General features: G+C 52.2%; 3 protein-coding genes across 3 annotated transcripts; 1 reads left to right on the top strand and 2 right to left on the bottom strand.

Annotated features, from left to right (window-relative positions):
* Nucleotides 1–5227: 5227 nt before the first annotated feature.
* On the top strand, nt 5228–11043 carry SAPIO_CDS5140 (Hsp90-like protein; the record flags this gene model as incomplete). Its single annotated transcript, XM_016787529.1, has 2 exons — nt 5228–10750; nt 10822–11043. The coding sequence occupies 2 exons, from the start codon at nt 5228–5230 to the stop codon at nt 11041–11043; spliced, it is 5745 nt and encodes a 1914-aa protein (XP_016642860.1).
* Nucleotides 11044–12689: 1646 nt separating this feature from the next.
* On the bottom strand, nt 12690–14144 carry SAPIO_CDS5139 (putative CDP-alcohol phosphatidyltransferase class-I family protein C22A12.10; the record flags this gene model as incomplete). The annotated part of the gene is made up of 3 exons (XM_016787528.1): nt 12690–13492; nt 13593–13735; nt 13837–14144. The coding sequence occupies 3 exons, from the start codon at nt 14142–14144 to the stop codon at nt 12690–12692; spliced, it is 1254 nt and encodes a 417-aa protein (XP_016642859.1).
* Nucleotides 14145–16109: 1965 nt separating this feature from the next.
* SAPIO_CDS5138 (putative coatomer subunit gamma) lies at nt 16110–19247 on the bottom strand (the record flags this gene model as incomplete). Its single annotated transcript, XM_016787527.1, has 5 exons — nt 16110–16342; nt 16454–17272; nt 17354–18665; nt 18756–19066; nt 19172–19247. The coding sequence occupies 5 exons, from the start codon at nt 19245–19247 to the stop codon at nt 16110–16112; spliced, it is 2751 nt and encodes a 916-aa protein (XP_016642858.1).
* Between the last annotated feature and the right edge of the window lie 1967 nt (nt 19248–21214).

Raw genomic sequence — 21214 nt, 5'->3', positions numbered from 1 at the left:
TAGGGATCTCTCACCATCGAAATGCTGGACTACTCCCGATCTGAAGAGCTTCCCTTTTAGCCACCGACGAACCATGAGATCCTATAAATCCACAGTAGTTGGATCCCATGTGCTAGTTGGCATATTTGACAATATCCTTGTCATTTTCTTTTCCATCGGTAATAGTCTAGAGAGGCGCAAAGGGAAAATATTCTAAAAGAAGAGGCGTGTGGACGAAAAGGCTCTCCGGACGTCCACTTGGCCTCGAAATATTCCGACAGCAATATGAATATTTTTTAGAGATTCCAAGCCGACGTCATGACGTATAGCATGTCGCACAATACTGGCCATCACAGGAGTGGGCAGTCGCCTTTTCACTTTCTCAGTGCAGCAAAGGAGGAGCCGATTAGGAGGAAAATATGGCCACGGTGATCGTAAACGATAAATGCAGCAAGAGAGGGTGTCTCGCCTTCTATGAAACACGTCTCGAGTTTGTAGAGTTTTCATAGCCTCGGAAACAAGGAAACAGGAAAAGCTTCATAAGAGACTTTCCCCTCGCTAGAAGGGTGGCTGAAGGCATCTAGGCTACTCCCTCCGCGTGCGAGATATGCGCCCTCCTCGACCTAAAGAGCCACACGCGCCCCTAGTCCTCAAGGTTTAACTTGTCGTTCCGCGATGGCGACGAGTTAACAGCCGCATGGGAGCCCGTGGAGATAACCTTTCAGGAGGTCTTTGCCACTAGAAAAGTCCAAGAAACGGGTCGACAGCCGGGCCCACTTCTTCTATCTTCTTCGTCGTGTTCTTTACTTTTTCCCCCTCATAATATATATGCATAGAAGTGACGAGAACGAGAATTAGCTCAGAGTGAGCCGGGCGGCTACTGGTGATATCACACCGCTTCGAAGTTTAGATGGGAAATATGTTGATCTCGAGCCCGGTTTGACGGGAAGGATGGACGAGACGGCCCTTTCCCTTGGAACAAGTGAAACAAGCCCCGATGAATCCCGGTTACGCAGGGTTACGACTTATTCGCTAGACCTATGTTCTACGGCGAAAACAAGTCTCGACGGTGTAGACATGTTAAATGCACGCACGCAGAGAGTAATACGACCAAGGCATTATCATCCTTGCATATCCTTACACCGACGTGTTGTCGTCCGTTCGTCATCCTCGGCAGATTAAGACGTAACCGAAAGAAACCAGCCTCCCAATTGCACCCTAGAGGACTTGAAGGAGAAATTTCTATGATTTCTATACGTGGCGTTCAGAGCGTGGGGATTTATAAGGCTTCGGCCATTAAACCCCTTGTTGATTATCACTCGAGGTTGGAGGCGTGGGGGTCGGGCTCTTTCAAATCCCGCTCGAAGCAACGTGCAGAGAGGTGCTTTTGAAGCCCGAAGTACGGTCACGTTCACAACGCCTGCACGATCTCGTTATTTTCCATCTGGTGGTGATGAGTTGTCCAGTTCGAAACTGGGTTGAGGTGCTTGGTTAGTTTAGTACGCAGAAGGCTTCTTAGGGAGTCAGGTGAGCAAACCGTCGTGGACAGATTCGGAATTGTTGAGGAGCGGACTCATTGCAAGCATGGGGTTGTTGAAAGGTGGTTCGTTTCCCAGAAACGCATCTGGTCACTGCTTTCCGGCCAGCGTTATAGGTTTATATCCTTATCCCTAAATGTTTCTCTTTTTCTTTCCTTTTTTTTCCCCGTTTATACGATACCCCAAAGTCCCATCGCCTGCGGGAAACAAGGAAGGTGTGGTGGGTATGCACGGAACAACCTGTGTGGAGGAATGGAAGGAACGGGGAGTGTTCCGAACTGGTCATCAGGCGGGTGCCAAACATAGATATGACGTCACTCCGAAGTTGACGCCACCATGCGTCGTCGTGGACTTCTCCAGGGCATTGCTCATTGGACATGGGTACCTCAGTACTTTACAAATACAAGTTAGAGTGTACAAAGTTGTGAGTACAAGTACATACGGCATGGCGTCGGGATATTTCCTATTGGGAAAGGCCAAAAAAAAAGCGAACATCCAGAAGCAATCTTTTTTTTTTCTCCATCGGGAGGCGAAAGAAACGAAAGGAATGAAAATTAGGGACGGAATCTTCAGGGTGAGGCAGTCAAATTCCATCGATTCGTGGGAAGCTATCTCGTGAGTACGAAAGGCTGCAAGTATCCCACCCCATGGGAGGGTCTTGTCCTGGAGTTCGGTTCCCCTTTTCACCCAGTTCCCCCAGGTCTTGCTGCCGTCTCTTGCATTGAAGCATGCATGGAGACCGACATTAATCTGAACACGGTTTTTTCGATTTGGGTCCGGCTTGTGGAGGGGAATTGTAAATTTGGAGTTCGGATCGCTCTCGTGATTGGTCAAGCTGGAGAGACACATTACCAGCGCCAGCGGATCGTTGCAGACCGACGAGGTGAAAATCAAGGACGGACCGCAGGACACAGCACAGCTGATGATGATATCGCAATAAAAGCCGCCCCAGCCCCAGTCCCCGATCCCAGCCCCATGTCATCAAATGCAGCTCTGGTCTTCGACTACCTTCGAATTGCTGTTCCACTGCGGTGTGCTGCACTGTGTGGTGCCTGTGGTATATTAGAGCAATCTCAATTTCTTGTCATTCAGTCCTCCAGATTATTTGTTTGAAGTCAGCCTCTATCCTTCGTAAGCTTCGTAGAGGGCTGGGTCTTGGTTCTTGTCCTCATCTCGTCTCATGGCAGGGAGAGGGGGTTTGTCATTAATGCCCATTAATCCATTAATCGTAACCCTGCATACAGTCCCCAAATTGCATCTTCTGGGAGATCCTCCGATTGGCATCCTTTAAACGGAGACGAGGCCGGATTTGAATCAAGGCAAAAACGACAAGAAAAAGGTTATCTTAACAGCGGCTGGCTGATCTTGGTAGTGAGACTCTTTTGTCTTGGTGGTACGACGGACAAAACGTTCTCGCCGTTCAACTCGCCACCCAGTCGGGGCCAACAGGATCCACTACCGCGTCAAAATGGGATGATTTCGAAGTGCTTTGCCTCTCTAGTGTTTTTACCTCAACGCGGATTGTAGCCTTCTCCCGTCTTCCCAGCTGATCCGGACAAGGTAGTCACGAGTGCCTATCCCGAGTTTGAGGCCATCAAACTGCCGAAGCATTCTAGTTTAGGTGTTATTAGTTCCTATTCTCCGTTGCACATCTTCTCACTACGCATACTTCATCATCGACCACTTCGTTGCGATTTGCACTCGAATGGCAACTAGTTTACCATTGCAACCATTTGAGAGATCAAGCTCTATAGTAATCCTATATTAGTAAATGGGCGGCGAGCGGCGACGATGGCGCTGTTGGGGGGGCGAACGACCACTACCCGGGTTTCGTCTAAGTCCAGGTCGACGTTGCCTCCATGTCGTCCGCCAATTTGAGGCAGCAAATATCAATGGCTCTTGTTGTTACTAGTCGCCGCCAGCAGCCTCTTTCGAGCCAGCCCCTTATCAACTTCTGATAGTGTCAAAGTTTCCAGGCACCCTCTGGAAAGCAGGGTCAGTGAAGGAACATTAAACCTTCCCCTCGCAATCCCCCGCTCTGCGCAATTCCTAAACGATCGAACGAATAATACCGTCGGAAGATACACTGTAGACGCCGGGCACTCGTCTGATCATTCTTTTTTCGGACGCCATCCGGAAGGATGAGTGAATGAGTCTATGGACAAGATTAATCCGTCGTAACACCAATCTCGATCCAACACGGTGGCTGTCCATGTTATTGGTACTGTCTGGGTACGTACCCGAATAGGCCTTGTAAATTCCGAAGTGGACAAGGAAGAGAAATGAGGTGCCAAGGTACAAGTACTGGAGACCTACAGTTTGGATATGAATTAACACTTGTCCTGCCTTGTGAAGAAACACGAAAACATGTGGGGCGTTGCCGTATAAGACCGAGAAATGCACTGTCTAGGCCCAAGTACCGAGTACGTTCCCCCGAAGTGGAGAATTGTGTTAGAAACTGCCTTGCAAATTTTCCTCTGGCTACGTCATAACCTGTTTTTCAGGGTCGGATGGTAACAGGTACTCAGGTACAAGCGGTAGCAAGGGACGGGCACGCTGTCATTGATGAACAAGGAAGGACGTGGACAAGCTAAACTCCAAGTCTCCAAACTCCCCTTCAATGTTCCCACCGCAACTTCTTCCACAGGTCCCACAGTGCAGTGCTCAGTGTTGTCGACTTCCCTGTCTTGTCTGATAGAGAGAAGAGAATCTGGATCATGCTGTGTTTGGAACTGGTCTGTCCAAGTTATTGATTGCTCTGCCCTGCCCTGCCCTGCTCTGATCTTCCTCATCTCACAGTTCTTGCTTCACACCCAGTGCTGTTTCTCGAAACACGACGCCTTCTCATTCCAACCCAGCAGCACTCCTTTCCCCCTACTAAGAGAACCCTGTGTATTCTGTGCATTCTACTATTCTTGGAAGTAGTGCCTTTGTCCGGGTTTGTTTCCTGTTCCCGTACCGTACTGGTACCTGCTGTTTTCCAACCTCTTCTCTCCTCGCCCTTGGAGATACCTTTCCCATCCCACTTCTTCGTCCATCCATCATCGCGACGCAATCGCATGCTCTTGCAATTTGCGACTTCTTCCTTCGACGCCACGCTTCGTCCCCCCACCACATCACCTCATAGACCGTCCTTGCTGACGTCTACCTCTTGCCTTTCACCTCCGGTTTGCAGTCTGCATATCTGTCTCTGGCGCCTGCTTCCTGGGACGGTTTAGCTGGTCTGCTCTCTCGAGGTCCAGCGGAGGTAGGTAATGGTAAGACCTCATTCCTCTTGCTTCGACGCAAACGGGAAAGAATCAACTGCCACTCTCCCTCGACGACGACAACAGCCTACCGAACCATCGTCATTGCCGTCTTCTTCCGATCCAAACGCGTCGATCCTGCTGTCACGAAATGGAGAATCCTACGGGGATATAAAGAATGGGACTTCTCGATGTAATATGCCGCTGTCGCAAACCTCACCAATCCTAGCGCCCATCCACGGTCTTCCCGCGTCGTCCCCCAATGCTCTGGATCTTCCTCCATCAGCCACCAGTTCGTCTAGAGACGGAAGCCGCCTGTCTTCCGAGAGCATAATAGATTCGACCTTAGACCTAGGCCCGTCCAATCTCCGAGATGACGTACCATCTTCGACGGTACCTGCGAAACTGCCTCTTAACATGCCGACCAATAGCGTAGACTCGCTTCAGGACCGATATTCCCGGGAGATGGCCGACGCTCCAAGCCCGCTAACTCAGTATAGGAAGCGCCTGGCGCGGGACTTGGAAATGAGGGAAAGGTCTGCGATAAACTCGATGGCCGGGGCGTCCGACAAGAAACGTGTGTCCCCGATTCAAGAAGAAACCGCCGAAACCCACATCGAAGAATTGGTGAATCCTAACCTGACGACGACCTCGACGGAGTCCGGTAATACAATCCGTGGCGGGGTCACTCCCGGTCTGACCGCGTCAACACCATCATATCCTTTCCCTCGCATGCAGTCCTTTTCCCGAAAATCTTCACACTCTACCAAGCCCTCATGGGCACCCGCCTCGTCCCAATCTCCTCTGAAACTGTCACATTTCAATTTTCCTTTCCTCGAACGTGACCTACCTAGCTTATCCGACGCGACCCCTTCGCCTTTCGTCTTCCATCCCGATGGTCCCTCGATGTCTCCGGAGGCCTCACGGGGCCATGCAGCCGAGTATCCTACCCCGAATCTTTTTGACCTATCGCTAATGCTCACGGCGGAGCCTGGACTTGATGCCTGGTGGGAGACTGTTGTCCACATCATGACACAGGTTTACAAGGCTGAGCGTGTAACCCTGTCTGTCCCTGCAGATACTACTGACATTGAGAATGTGCCATGGGGCCAACGGGCTACTTATAATGCACACCAAGAAGATGGCTTGAGTATGGGTTACATGGAGAGAAGTGCGGGCGGCGTCTCGGACACGCCCGACCCCGCCGACGTTGCGCCTGACCTACCCTCCCACCCCGACGAGGTTTCCGAAGCACCCCCACTGCGGCCAACTCTCTCCAGCCGCCATTCGTTCACGGCTTTTGAAGAATCTAAAGATCAGACTGGCATACAAGACCAACCCCCAAGGAGGCCGAGCGGATTAGCCCGAAGCAAGAGCTATATGCCGTCGGTGGTCTCGGCTAAGGAACCATCTCATCCCGCCCTGAGCAAGTCGGCCCTGCAACAACTTGCTGCCGCCGATGGGGATGATACACCAACCTGGGAGGCATCGCTAGGCCAGCGGAGGATGCCCAAGGCTCGGGTCTTGCCAGTTCTGCAGGCCCTCGACTATGAAGCGGATCCTCTGATCGATAATGCGAGTGTGACGAAAGTTCTCGGGCGAGGGAAGGTTATTGCCTTGACTCGAACATATCCCTACCTGCACCCTGATATTGCTGAGCCCCCCAATGTGCCCGTCTCGGCGCCAAATGAGAAGGATCCGGCGAAGAGAAGGCAGTCGGACTCATCAATTCGGCGAGCAGACGTCGGTGGTCCCTCTGCAGGTCAACAACCATCAAAGGTGACATCATCACGAGAGGGAGCTCGGTCAGGGAGATTAAAAGCCCGGTTTGAAGAGGAGCTCCACCGCCGGCCGGTATCACCAAAATATGAGGAATACGAACAGGCACCACAGTCCCCTTGGACCCAGTCACCTGCTCCGTCTCCCGCTGTCCGAGCAGATCCAAAGGAGAACCCATTTTTCGCAGATGCTGTTGTGGATGAAGATTCTTTTAATCCTGGAGTGGCATCCCCGGATTACTCGACAATATCACCGCCAGAAACAATTGGCATCGATAACTCCTCATCCGTACTACACATTCCGTTAAACCATGTCCTCCTATCTCGTCCTCACCAACCGTTCCCCTCCGACTCAAACGCGAATCCGAGGCCGGAGGTTTGGGCGTCAACCCTAGGCGGTGATGCGGCCCCTGGGAGCGAGTTTTCGCCCAGACGAACGACGCCGGTTGCCATCCTCTCAATCCTAAGCCCCGTAATACCCTATCCGTCCAATCTACGCCGTTCTTTAGGCCATTTATCCATGCATCTCGCGACGTCGTTTTCACTTTGCCAGCATTACTCTACTTTAGAGACGGAGCTTGCCGGCATGAAGAGGAGGAGGCCGCAGACACCCGGGTTTGGGGCAGTTACATCCGACGGACGGCCCATTACCATCCCTTCAAGCCTTGCTACCATGCTCCACTTGAGCCCGGAGGATCTTCAAACTCAGAGCTCCCATGCAGGAAGTATAACCAGCCTTAGTGACTATTCGGCCATTTCGCGGAGTGCAGTAGGCTCTCCGATGGTTACTCCAGGTGTGGTGGACCAGGCGAACTTGCCGGATAGGCCAGACAAGGGCCCTATGACAATGAGCCCGGTCCCCGAGACGGAGGATGACTACTTTCGTGCGCAGCATCCTCCAATCGTCCCTGGAGTAGAGCTGGCGTCTGCGAACGCGGGTCGCAGGGGCAAGACTGCAATTACGTCAAGGGAAACCGAGAAGCGGAGGCCTCGAGGATCCTCGACAACTAGCGCCCAAGGATCTGACTTATTAGAAACTAAGGTAGCCACAGATCGTCGACGCCGAAGTGGCGAGGACGCCGCCGCAGGCTCAACATCTATCTTATCAAGAGAACGTGGGGACTCCATTGCTTCTGATAGCAAACCGGCCGATGCGGTACTCGGGGCACCCGACTCGACGACATCCAAAGCCCAAGAGACAACGCCTCCCAAACACCGCCACACGAGGTTGCATTCTTACGGAGCCGACTTTGAAACCACGTTTCCTTCTCTTCTACCGAGTTCCACCATCACGTCGAAACCGCCGATGCCGTCCCGGACCGCTTCGATGGTGAGCGGTGTCTCCGCGAGCAACGCCGAAATGCCTCCGCCGTCGGATCGACTGAAAGGACTGATTCTTGATTCCCTTCCCGCCCATGTATTCGTTGCCCTTCCACAGACTGGGGAGGTCGTTTGGGTTAGCAGCCGGTACCTAACCTACCGCGGATTGTCTGTTGGAGATCTGATTGCCGATCCGTGGGGTAGTATCCACGAGGAGGACCGACATGACTATCTCAAGGCATGGAGCCATTGCTTACGCACTGGTGAACAGTTTTCCAGAGTTGTCCGTATCCGGAGGTTCGATGGGGCGTATCGTTGGTTTTACGCGAGAGCCGTTGCGTCTCGAGACAAGCGTGGCGTGATCCACCATTTCCTTGGATCATACATGGACATCCACGATCAGCGAATAGCCGAAATCAAGGCGGCGAGGCAAGAACAGCTCGCGGCATCGGAAGCCAAGCATAAGCTGCTGGCCAACCTTATTCCCCAGATCATCTTCACAGCCACGGACAATTCGGGTATCACCTCGGCGAACGAGCAGTGGATGTCTTATACAGGCCAAAGCTTTGAGGATTCTCTGGGCCTGGGATTTATGGAATATGTTCACCCTGAAGATCTCGCTAAATGCCATATTCCTTCCGAGTCGCAACCGAAATCCCCGCAGAAGAGCCCGGAGAAGAAGCTAAACATTCCTCAGGATCCAATAGCCTTCACTGGCAGCGCGACGGCCTTCTTGCGTCACATCTCGGGGCACGTCGATACCGGACTCAATCCCGACGACATCACCAACTTGCATCTGAATGGCCGCATCGGTCAGGGAAAGGATGAAAACAACCTTGAGTCAGCTTCGGCGTCTGACTTGAATGAATTGGCGAGAAAGGGAGTCATCAAAGTCGCGAGAGATAGTAACGGAAGACTATCATACACGACAGAAGTCCGACTTCGGTCGAAGTCTGGGGAATATCGGTGGCATCTTGTCCGCTGTGTCGAGATTGACAATGTCGACTTTGGCGACGGCGCGAACTCGTACTTTGGTTCTGCGACGGACATCAACGATCATAAACTCTTGGAGGCTAAGCTGAAGGAAGCGATGGAGTCGAAGAGCCGATTCCTCAGCAATATGTCACACGAGATCAGAACGCCACTCATTGGAATCTCTGGCATGGTGAGCTTTTTGCAAGACACCGAACTCGACGAGGAGCAAAGGGACTACACAAACACCATCCAGACCAGTGCCAACAGCCTTCTCATGATTATCAACGATATCCTAGACCTATCCAAAGTCGCGGCGGGCATGATGAAGCTCAAATTTGAATGGTTCCATACTCGAGCTCTGATTGAGGACGTCAATGAATTGGTATCTACTATGGCGATTGCGAAGCGGTTGGAGCTTAATTACATCGTGGATGAGGACGTCCCTGCCTATGTCAAGGGCGACAAAATCCGAATCCGACAGGTTCTCCTCAACGTCATCGGCAACGCAATCAAGTTCACGTCCGAAGGCGAGGTGTTTAGTCGGTGCAAGGTTTATCGCGGAAATGACGCTTCCGGCCTTGCATCGAACGAGATCAAGCTCGAGTTTGCCATCGTTGACACGGGCAGAGGGTTCACGAAGGAAGAGGCCGAGCTCATTTTCAAGCCATTCAGCCAGATCGATGGCAGCAGTACGCGCCAGCACGGCGGCAGCGGACTAGGCCTCGTGATCTCGAGACAACTTGTCGAGCTTCATGGCGGTAAGATGGAAGGCACTGCAGTCCCGGGCAAGGGCTCCACCTTTACCTTCACGGCGAAATTTGGTCTGCCGACGGAAGAGGATTATCCAGAGCTACAACCAAGCCCATCATCAATCCCAGCAGACCATGACTGCCATGAAGACAACACAATTCCTCCAATGTCAGCTATTAGCGCGCCGCAACAACAACAAGAACCACAACAACAACAGCCCCCCAAAACGCGTGTGTCGTCTCGCAACAACCCAGACGCCGATGCGGGCTTGACTTCGACTACTTCTTCGGGCCCTCAATCTAGTGACAGCTCCAATGTCTCTTCAGCTCAATCCGGCTTATCCACGCTCACGGGAGGGTCATCCGTGCCATCTATCAAGGCGGGTCTAGTGCGTCTCAGCGAAGCAGCAAAAGCAACCGGACACGATCTATCGCAGGTAGTACTACCAAACCCATGCGAGGGGAGTCCTCCGGAGATGGTTTCTGACCCGCGCCCACCCGTCTATTCTATTCTTATCGTGTGCCCCCAGACGCACAGCAGGGAGGCTACGAGCCAGCACATTGCCACGACGCTGCCCAGGGACGTGCCTTGCCGGATTAAGGCTCTGGACTCGGCCGACGAGGCTCGGAAGCTGATCAACTCGGAGAATGGACCGCCATTCACTCACATCGTTCTCAACCTACCCACGCCGGAGGAGGTGATAGCGCTCATAGAACAGACGACAAAGTTGCCAAACCGACAGGGCGTCATCATCCTAGTTCTCTCGGATACGGTACAGCGCCAGCAGGTGATCAAGCTGGCGTCAGGCACGGCGTGCGAAAAGCTGATTAGCGAAAAACAAATCACATTTATCTACAAGCCTGTTAAACCTTCTCGATTCGCAGTCATTTTCGACCCTGACAAGGTGCGTGATCTGAGCATCGACCGAAACCGGTCGACGGCGCAGCAGATGGTCGAAAGCCAAAAGGCTAGCTACCTGGAGATCGAGAAGCGCATGGGCAACAAGGGGTACCGGGTGCTGCTTGTGGAGGATAACCCGGTGAATCAGAAAGTTCTCACCAAGTACCTCAAGAAGGTCGGTGTCGGAGTCGACATTGCGACGGATGGACTGGACTGTGTCGACATGGTATTTTCGAGGCCCTACGGGTACTACTCTCTTATTTTGGTAGGTCCACCCCCTTTCCCTTTTTCCTTGATCTTCTGCTTGTACTGGGTTTCTAACTTTGCTACCTTCAGTGCGACCTACACATGCCTCGAAAAGACGGTTATCAAGCGTGTCGCGAAGTCCGGGACTGGGAGAAGCTAAAGGGTAACAGGGCCAAGATGCCCATTATTGCGCTCTCGGCCAACGTCATGTCGGATGTTCAAGAGAAGTGTTTGGCTGCGGGGTTCAGCGATTATATCACCAAACCCGTCGATTTCATCGACCTTAGCACAGCCATGTCGAAGTTTTTTTAAAAAAGAGAAAAGACGCAAACCAACTTAACGGACGGGGAAATGGAAACCGGGGGGTTAGGAAAACGGGGTTATTACCGAACTCGGTACTTTGTTTGATATCGTGTATTATTCTTTCTTTTCGGGATGGCAAGAACAAACATGTTTATGGGGCGTTACTGAGTGGGTTGGGTTTCGCTGTCTGGGTGTTAATACCTTTTAATGTTGTGCTTCTGGAGTGGAGGCTTTAGTTTTATATCTTTATATCATTGTTTGGTTCTCTGGTTCTTCTCTCTTGTTGACGTGCTTTGGTCTTCTATTATTACTGGCGAAGACGGTCTTGGGCATGCATGACACAGGAAAGAAAAGAGAGTTCGTAAGAATCAAGACATTGGGCCTGCTACCGCTTCCTCACTTCGCTTTTGCTTATCCTCGACTCGACTTCTATCATTGACCCTCACTTTCTAGGTGACCGACTCTTCTCGTCGAAACATATGGGTCATTCTCTTCCCAGAAGAAGAAGAAGAAGAAGAAGAAGAAGAAGGAATACTATAAGAAACAGGAGTATTGTACTTCTTCTCTCTTCCACCCCCTTGCACCCTCCCTGCTTCGTAGTTGTTTTTCTTTTAGCCCTCGTGAAGCTTGATGGGCGCACGGGATACTGGGAAGGGAGGAGAATCCATATTGGCTGTGTTCGGCATGTATACCTGTTTTCCCTTTCTGTTCATTCGTGGGTTGATATATAGGCGCATCTATTTGCCCATCCTAGAACGTCTAGAGTAGTGAAAAATCAGTGGGGAGAGAGAGGACGAAGGGCTAAGGTTCCAGTTTCGGGCTCGGGGAGAAGTGAAACTTCTCAATGTTCACGATACCCCCCAAGCTCGAGTTTACGATTCTCGGCATCAGTCCATCGCTTGTCGCGCTTAATATACATATCTGAGCCGCCGACTCCTGGATCAAGTTGGCCCAGAGAGCAAAGAGTTGGATAAGTGACAGCCTAAAGGGTTGAGTGAGGCTCGACGTTGAAGATCGGAACAACAATGGTTTTTCTTCACTATACTTGGACTTGGACACTTTGTCCCATCTTGAATCTGTCTAATAAGGGAGCTAAAAACATGAAGAAAGGGGGTATAAAGGAGGAAAAAGAAGAGGAAGAAAATAATTCTAGAGTGAAGTAAACCCATGTAAATAAAGCTGCCCGCCCCGTCTCTCCTTTATTCGTCTCGAAGAACAAAAATACCATAGTTTCTGCGCCTCCAACTCCGTCTATGGGGATATATATAAGATGGTTCTGTAATATGCATATACAGGAGAAAAGAGGGAAAAAAAAAATAAGTTATATCTCCCAGCGAAACGCATTCATGGCGGTTCCACCCCGTTTGGGCCGCTTTCTTTCGTCGTGTTGAACTTGATCCCTGCCCTCCTCCCATCGTCGTGTCTTTTGCCCGACATGTTACTCGTAGCGTTATGTACCGCGGAACAGAATCGTCGACATCGTCCTCCCATCCTTGTCCATGCCCATACACCGTTCGTTTCCCATTCCCGCAACAGATTAGTTATATATACCGGGGCGCCTTTATCCAGAAGAAGCAAGACTCTCTTCCTCCATCACCCTTCCTTCTCTCCCCCTCAAGGTTTTTCTGATCTTCGCCTTTTTCTTTTTTTCGTACTTACGCCGCCTTCTCCTCCTTCTTCTTCTCATTCGTAGGAATGCGACCCTCGGTGATGGGGTGCTTAATAGTCAAGCACCAAATATCCAAATAATCACACAGCGTAACGATGACATCGACGACGAAAGATCCGTAGACGCCAATGGCCATGCCCAGCATGCAAAACATAAAAGCAACCTGGTAAACGCCACCGCCCAACGCGCTCGGCCACCCGAAGCCGAAATGGGCCTGGAGAAGCGGGCCCAGACTATCGACGACGCCGAAGAGCAGCGGGAGGCCCAGAACGTTGAAGTAGGGGAACTTGAGGAGGACGAGATGAGCCGTAATCATCTGCCCAACCGAGTACGCGTTAACGACGCCGGCGAACACGGCGAAGGGCACGAGGTGGTTCGTCCGAATGGTGGGCTGGAGATAGAGGTAGGAAACGACGAGGGACCAGATGGCGAAGAAGGGGAAGAGGCCGAGGAGGGCGCCGCGGGATTTGTCGCCGCGGGCGCGACGGGCGCGGATGACGTTTTGGGCGGACTCGAGGGTGTTCCAGACGAGCACGACGGCGCCTTGCACCATGTACCACTCGGTGAAGGAGAGGTTGTAGAGCCATTCGGGGAGAGGCAGGGCGGTGGAGGAGAGGCCGAGGGTGGGGAGCATGGGTTGTTGCCAGAAGGAGGCTCCGCCTTTGTAGCCGGTGAGGGCGTAGACGCCGACGAGGAGGAGGATGCCTTCGACGGGGCCGTTGACGATGCCGAGGGTTAGGGTCTTGGTGTGGTATTCGTCCCAGGTTTGGACGTAAAAGGTTTGCAGGGCTGGGAGGAGAGATTGTTAGTTTTCTCTGCTGTGTGTATCCGGGGTAAAAAGAGCCCGAGCTTGGAAAACGGGGGTAAGGAAATCTGGTGGAGAGCTTACAGGCAAAGAGGGTGGCTACGGTGTACCAGCTCTGACCCATATTTTGCGACCCGGCGAAGATGAGAACCTCGAGACAGGTATTAAGCGCGTCGACGCCATGATCGAACAATTCGCCCAGGGGACCGCTCTGTTTCGTTCGTCGACTGTGCCACATCACGTCGTTGTTAGTCAAAGAACACCCTCCGACTCGAGCATTGCGCCAACACGCCGGGGAGAGAGAGACAGAAAAAGGGAAAAAACTCACGCCTGCGCACCATCCACAGCATCAAAAGTCTGATACAAGAACAAGCCCAACGCCCACGAATAATACACCCACGGCGGACAATCCTGGTCAAGCGAAGGGTTGTACCAGAGCAGCGTAAGGAAGTTGGCGACGACGAACATGAAGCCGGTCAGGGTGATGAGGTTGGGAGCCATGCTCATGGGGAAGAGCTTGATGACGACATGGGTGTAGAAGGGCTTGAGGATGTACTTGGAGGTCAGAGACCGGTCGACGCCAGAGTATTTGTATTGTTTGAGGTTGGGGAGGTGTTGGCTGCGTAGGTAGGCCATTTTGGAGGTGGTTTTCGGTTGCCCGTTCGTGTCAACTCGATTGTTTGGAAACGGTGTCTAGGTCCTTTTTATTGGGTTTCTGTTTGGAAGCTAGAGCTATTGGGCCGACAAAGATTGAGTTTAGCGGATCTGATCTCGGAGACGGCGGAGTGGCTTTCGAGCTCGACCGGGAAATGCGTCGCATCAATCAGGAACCGTAAGATTCGAGTCCTTTGTTAAGGGTTGCTGTTGTTTATGAAAGCCAACGTTTCGCGACAAGAGGTAGCCGGGAACGAACGCGAGATTCGATGTGGGATCTCGGACGGGTAGAGAAACAACACAGGACGCCGGGGAAGAAAAAAAATGCTATTAAAAAAGGAGGCGGAAAAAAAAGAAAGAAAGAAACTCGAAAGCGGTGAAGTGGGGACTAGAAGCCTGCGGAAGGTGCGATGCAGGAGAAAGACCGAAGTGGACTTGACTCTTCCTTGGGTCTCCCGAAAGCAGTGGATGATGCCGAGATCGATGATGCCGAAAAATACCTGCAGAGCGAAAGCAGAAAAGAAAAATTCCTGGAAAAGGGAGGTGTGTAAATTTCCTGCGCCAATCTTTTTTTTATGACGATCTGGCCAAAGATTGCAAGATTTCGACCAGGGTCGCGTCCACACACAACCCGCGTGTGGAGGGAGGAGGGAGGGTACAAGCGGGATGTATCGTATCGTCATCTTCTCTCGTTCATTTCCCCCGTTGCCCCTTTCTGGGGATGAAGTTCTGGCTCTTGCGCCCACGCGACCAACATGTGCATCATGCCTTTTTTCTTCCCTTTCTGTCCTAACAAGACAAGATGTCACGCGCTGCAGAATCTGTCACAGTCTCCCAGAGCTTAGTTTACACACTACACTACAGATTGGTGATACCATCCATCTCGGAATCCTTGTGCCTACGCATACTTTTCCAGTGTGGTGCAGGTATGACATAGGTCATGTCGGTAGCCAGGAACCAATGATGTGCTGATCTGGCCCTCTTGAACGCCTGGCTGGGCTGGACTGTTGGGTCGATGGTGTTTGCAGCATGGGGGTGACTTATGGTGACTTATGGTGGGAAACCCTTGTTTGACTCGGGCCGTTGGTTCTACCCGTTCATCCGCCCTCCTGTTCTGACAAGGACGTGCTTCTTCTTAGAGAGACCGCTTCCTTCAATGCTAAAACTATACCTTCGTGCAAAGGTAGATTATTATGGCAAACGTCGGACCAGGCAACATCTCGTCCGTGCACGATAATCTACCCGAAGCTCATGATTTTCATCACTACAAACTTCAGAAGACTTCACCGCCGTTGCAGTGCTTCATAGTGTCCGCTGTCAGTTCCTCTTCGCCCATAAAACGGTGAAAACGTGTTGTCAGTCGGGTGGCTTGACATGATGACCCCGGTGCGCCTTGATGGTCCGAATCTCGGTCTTGGCTCAAAAGTCCGAAATTGTTCTCGTGGGCCACCATCTCTCTCTGATTAGCTTCGAAGACATCATGCATTCCAGAGAATGATTATCGTACGAAGGCTATTTTCCGCAGTACAGAGGTAGATCGCCGACATTTTTATTAACCCCCAACTGACGCAGGCAGCCACACTTGATCTCGAGCCAAGCCTCGCTCGATATCGGACTTTCGGACAGCGTTCCTAGAACTGTACACAGTACGAAACACTACACACTACACACTGCACTACGCACTACGGAAACGCCAACATCAAATCTGTCGTCTTGCTCTGACCTCGACCGAAGGCAAAGGACGACCACGCCAAACGGCAAACAGAAGAGAAGAGTGCAAGAAGTCGGAAGAAAAAGAGAAATGCTCATTTATATTCGTTCTCTCATAAAAACAAGAAAACAAGGCAAAAAAGAACGCCAGTCCAATCTGTGCCCCCATCTCCCTCCCCCCAATAATCGCCCACGATTTTTGTAACATCTTCCCAGCGGTGTTTGTTTCTAACACAATTAAGCCACCGAAGCGATAACCAACGCAGCCACGTCCTCCTCCTCGGCCCTTACCACAATCTTCATCGTGACTCCAGACTTGGCCGAGTACGCCATCCTGATGCTGCTGATGACCCTTCCTCCATTCACCGTCTTGCCCAGGAGCTTCAAAGTGTGCGTGGTCTGGTTGACGGGCACGTCTGTACCCTCGAGCGCTTGTAGGGAGAGCGCCTTGATGAGTTGTTCCGTAGCATCTGTAGTTTTGGGGTTTCCCACCGTGTTAGTAAGATCATGGTTCTCGGATGAGATAATCCGTGTAATCTGTGGTGCGGAAAGCAAAGAAACAACAGAGAAAGGGGCCCTACCTGATATGCTCTTGACGCTGCTGAGCTGCAAAGTCTCCTGCGCCTCCTCGCCCGCGGCACCAACCTGCTCCCAAATATGATTAAAGTTGCTGGCAAAAGTCGGCACCACATAATCGCTCCCCGCCAACTCAAACTCGGCAACCTCATACTCGTCGTCGTAACCCGTCTCCTCGGGTTCGCCCGTGGCGGGGTCGATCTCCTTGCTAGTAAACTTGAGCACGTTGGAGAACTGCGTGACGGGGAGCGCGCCCTCGCCCTCGACCTTGCGGAACGCCACGTACACCTTGCCGGGCTCGTCGGTCGCCAGCTTCTCCGCCTGGATGATGAAGACCTCCTCCAGTTCCTCGTCGTCCGCCGGGGTCGCCACGACCGACACGTTCTCGAGCACCGTGTCGGGGAGCGTGTTCTTGACGTCGTATTGGAGGACGATGTGCTCCTTGAACACGTGCTTGACCACGCTGACGGCGTATTCCGTCTCGGCCTCCGTGAGCTCGACGGGGAGAGACGACTTGAGCACACTGCCGAACTCGCGCATCTCGGGGATCTGCATGAGCTCTTGCGCGTAGCGCTGAGAAGCAGCTGCGGCCGACGCTCCGGCGTCCGCTCCCGAGGCGCTGGTCTTTGTGGGGCCGACCTTGGGAGGCTTGAGTGAGGGCGTGGTCACCGTTAGCTTCTTTGTCCTGTCTTCGGCGTCGGCTTGCTCGCGTGTGACGACGGGGATCTTGGAGATGTCGAATGGAGAATCAAACGTAGATTTCTCGTCCGACGTGACGTAAAGAACGAGTTGGTTCTCAAAGTATGGGAGGGAGAACATGTCGTCTGTGTAACGAAGGCGCTAGTTAGTAAAAAAGAAATCTCTCACACGTAAGGTACAAACTCTGCTTCCTTGATTAGACGTACCGCTCTTGACAAACTTCTCCGCAAGCTCGTCCTCCTCATCCTTCATGAGGCTAAGGTTGAGCGCAGCCCGATCACGGACCTCGTCATCGACATCGTCAAGGCACCTAGTAAGAAGCACGCGCACGCTCTTCTTGACCTCGGGGTCCTTCTGACCAACACCAAACTTGGCGAGCGCAGTCACCGCAGCCGCCCGGACGATGGCGTTCTCCAAAACCACTCGGTTGTAGATGTAACGGATATACTTGGTCGGGTGAGCCGTCTTGGGGCCCTCGAGCCCGATCAGGTGAAGGATGCGGACGGCCAGCTTCGTGAACTCGCAATCCTCGATAAACTCGCATAGATGCGCTAACGCCTCCTCCTTGGAGTCGGGGATAAACTTGATCAGGTCAAACATGCTCTCGACGACCGCCCTCTTGAACTCGTAGCCGCCATCATCGCGGAGGATGCTGCTGAGGAACGTGAGCATGCCAGCCTGCTTGCTCGGGAACTTGAGACACAGGGTTCGGATAGCCTCGACGATGGTGATCTTGAACTCATCGGTAATCTCCGACATGAAGCCCGAAATCTGCTTCATCAATCGATCAACGCTTGCCTCGTTACCCGTCTTAAGGAGCGTCGTGATGGCAAACGTGGCAATTGACCGGTTGCTGTTAGAGATCAAAAGCTCGATATCGGGGTTGCAAGGGCTAACGGCGTTGGGCTTGAACGAAGCGATGCTATGGAGGATGCGGAGCGCCGCAAACTTGGTAACGGCGCGCGGCGACGTGAGGAAGAGCTGGAGGACGTGCACGGCCTGCGCAACCTCGTTGTCGGTAACGTCTCGCATGTCGCAGATGGCCTTGGCGGCCTCGAAGTTGACCATTTCCGACTTGTGCCTCAGCCACCCGTCGAGAAGCTGCATCATGGGCTTCCTCAGCGAGGCATCCTCCTCGGCGAGCTGGGCCGCTAACCGGACGAGCATGACAACCGCAGCGGCGCTCTTGACGGCACCAGCAACTCCAAACTGCTGCACCATCTTGACGAGCGCCATCCTGTCGTGCATGCGCATCTGGTAGAGGAGTCCAATGGCATGGTATTGCGTCATAGTCGAGTTGTTGGCAGGCATCTGGCTGCCAGAGAAGCCTAGGGAAAAGCCCCCCGAGGACTTCGTCGAGGCTGCAGCCTCTTGGGTCTCGCTTTGCCATCGCTTAACGACATCCCTGGCAATGGGGAGAAGGTGATAGGAGGATACGAGGGCAGCGGAAGATACCGATGGGTTCTTATCCACGATTGCCGTCTTCATTACTCGCTCAATCGATTGCACGGTGGTAGCCTAGATACAAGAAAACCTACATTAGCTCTAATATATCAAACCTAAAGGTCTGCAATCGACTACACCCGGGATATATAGCACGGCACTCACATCGATAATGCGGCACAGAGCTCGAATGGCATTAGGTCGGTAGATGGACTCGGCGCTGCCGCCAGTATCCTTCATGATGGTGCTGGTGACCATGATTATGTCTTCGGCGGAGTTGGCAAGCTCCTTGATGATTAGGTGGACCATTTGTCGCAAGCTGGGATCCTTATTCTGGAATAGCTTCGAGATGCCAAAGAAGAGCGTGGTAGCTTCATTTGTGGGGAACTTCTCCCCCGTGTACAGGAGGAGTGCGATCTTGGTAAGGAGGATACGACATTTCCGAGGTTGTATCGGGGAACTGTTAAACAACCGCGCTGTTTGGGGTGGTCAAGTTAGCTATTGGTTCTGCTTCTCTCTGGTGTATACCGGTGATGGACCGCAGCATCACCGCCTTTAGGCGTCGATTTTGGGCCACATACCCTCTTGGAAGACCTGGGTCCGATCGACCTTGACGAGGCCTAAATCGGCGTCTTCGTCTTTCTTGCCGTAGCTCATGGTGGGCGAGTTTGGGATTGGGGTCCTCGTCTACGGCGTCGGGGATCGGTAGGTTAGGACGTGAAGTGTGCGTGTATAGTATCCCCCCTTCGAACCACGTTGCGAGCTTGGACGTCTGAGATGCTCGATAGGGGCGGTTGACAAAGTCACGTGATTCGATTGGACAAGGTGCCACGGTCTTAGCTCCAGTGTCATACAGCTGGCATCTGGCGACGTTTGGGAAATGCTCAGAGCCCGCAAAGCCTCGACCCTGGAGCTATTCCTGCCATCAATTGATGTCTTCGTCGATCCTTTCTCGTTATCTTCCAGCTTTGAAGAGTGATAGCTAGAGCCATCATCATTTGCTACTGCATTGGCCCGGGTTCGAGACAGACTCCATCCTTTACCAAGTTACACACCTCAATTAGAGCCTTGTTCTTTTTCTTCTTTTTAATTTTTTTTTCCCTCCAGCCCCAGGGTATCACAGCTCAAAAATCCAATTTATAAACCGATGTGATCTCCATGAATGCGTAATATATGTTTTATTGTATTGAGGGGAGATGGATCAATGCTGCCTTGTGTTTGTTCTGAAGTACCGCCCTGTCACGGGCCAAGACACTGATTTCCAGAACAACTCTAAGGCCAGTTGGGTACGAGCAGACCTAGATGGAACTTGGCGACCCAACAAGCCTATCATCTCCATCCCACAACATCATTGATGCGAAAACCCTCGGGGGAATCAACGGCTGTTTGACATCTGATCCGACCAAAGAACAAAACTCAAACAGCTTCGGGTCCTCTTGCCGCGAGAGGACATCACATGAATATAAGTTTACGAAGTAGCTCAGTCCCTCAGGAACACCAACCACCCAGAGACTCAAGAGTCACCGGCGCTTATGTGTGAGTAATGCGGTGTGGAATGAAGGCCGCAGCTCGTCTGAGATTTCGACTTATCCATCCGTTTTTGTATTACGCTTTTCCATCATCAAAGCACCATTACCCCTCCAAGCTACTTCGCAGATAATGGAGGGGAAGAAGGCTGTGCTGGCTGCCGTTTGGCCACAGCAGGAATCCCAGCATTATCAGAAATGTATTTTTACCATCAGATCCCACAGGTACATGCCGGGTACTCGTCAGCTCGGCGCTGCATGCCAATCCCACCGCTCATATTATTCTGCGCGCTGCTAGTGTTTTTATGCGGCGAGTAGAGCGGCCAATTTTACTTCTTCTCTGCGAACTCCATATTTTCATTTTTTTTGCTTCTTCCTCTCGCCAGGGGTGGATCATCTAGGTTTGGTGTGCGGCGTCCTATGTGGGCTCTTTTCGACCTCAATTGTCGCCCAGCGTCGTGTAGTATCATCGGGCCTGCTCCTAGACTAAACTTCAACAGACGTCAACAAATTGGACCTTGTGGACACATGCAACAAGGTAGCATAGGTCCAACTTTCGACCAGGGCCAGACCATGCTTGGTCCAGCGCAAAAGAACCTGTTATATTTTGTACAGCAGCCTATTCTATGCCGCGTCGGTCACGGACATGGGCATCCATCTCTGAGGACAGGGGGGACAGCAAGGACACAGCTCCCGGATTTTCGTCTCACATTGTGCTGCAAGTTACCCCGCCATCGAAAGTATTGAAATTTTTTTTTCTTTAGCCCCTCCATTCGCGCCCCTCTCTCCATGGCGTTCCGTAGGCACCACTCCACACACGTACTTTCTTAGGCTTGGGGGCCTCGGTCGCGTATCATTCTCACAAGGAGATGTCCGAGAAGGAAGAGCTTTCACAGGAGAATTACCTTAAACTAGACTAGTAGATAAGACTAGCGAGGAGAACAAGACGGGAGAAAAAAAGTTGTGTTGAGCAACGGAGTGGATTGGAGGGTCGCTTTGCCACAGTGGCAGTCTCAGGTTTCCCCACATAAACGGGCCAAAATTTGCCATGGGAAAGGACCGTCCGTGTACGAAGCAGAGGCGGCGACTTCCAAGGCC

This window comes from Scedosporium apiospermum (genome assembly GCF_000732125.1).
Source record: "Scedosporium apiospermum strain IHEM 14462 chromosome Unknown SEQ_SAPIO_0097, whole genome shotgun sequence".
In the NCBI taxonomy this organism is placed as follows: domain Eukaryota; kingdom Fungi; phylum Ascomycota; class Sordariomycetes; order Microascales; family Microascaceae; genus Scedosporium; species Scedosporium apiospermum.
The sequence above is the reverse complement of the archived record's forward strand: the minus strand, read 5'-3'. Positions and strand labels throughout refer to the sequence as shown.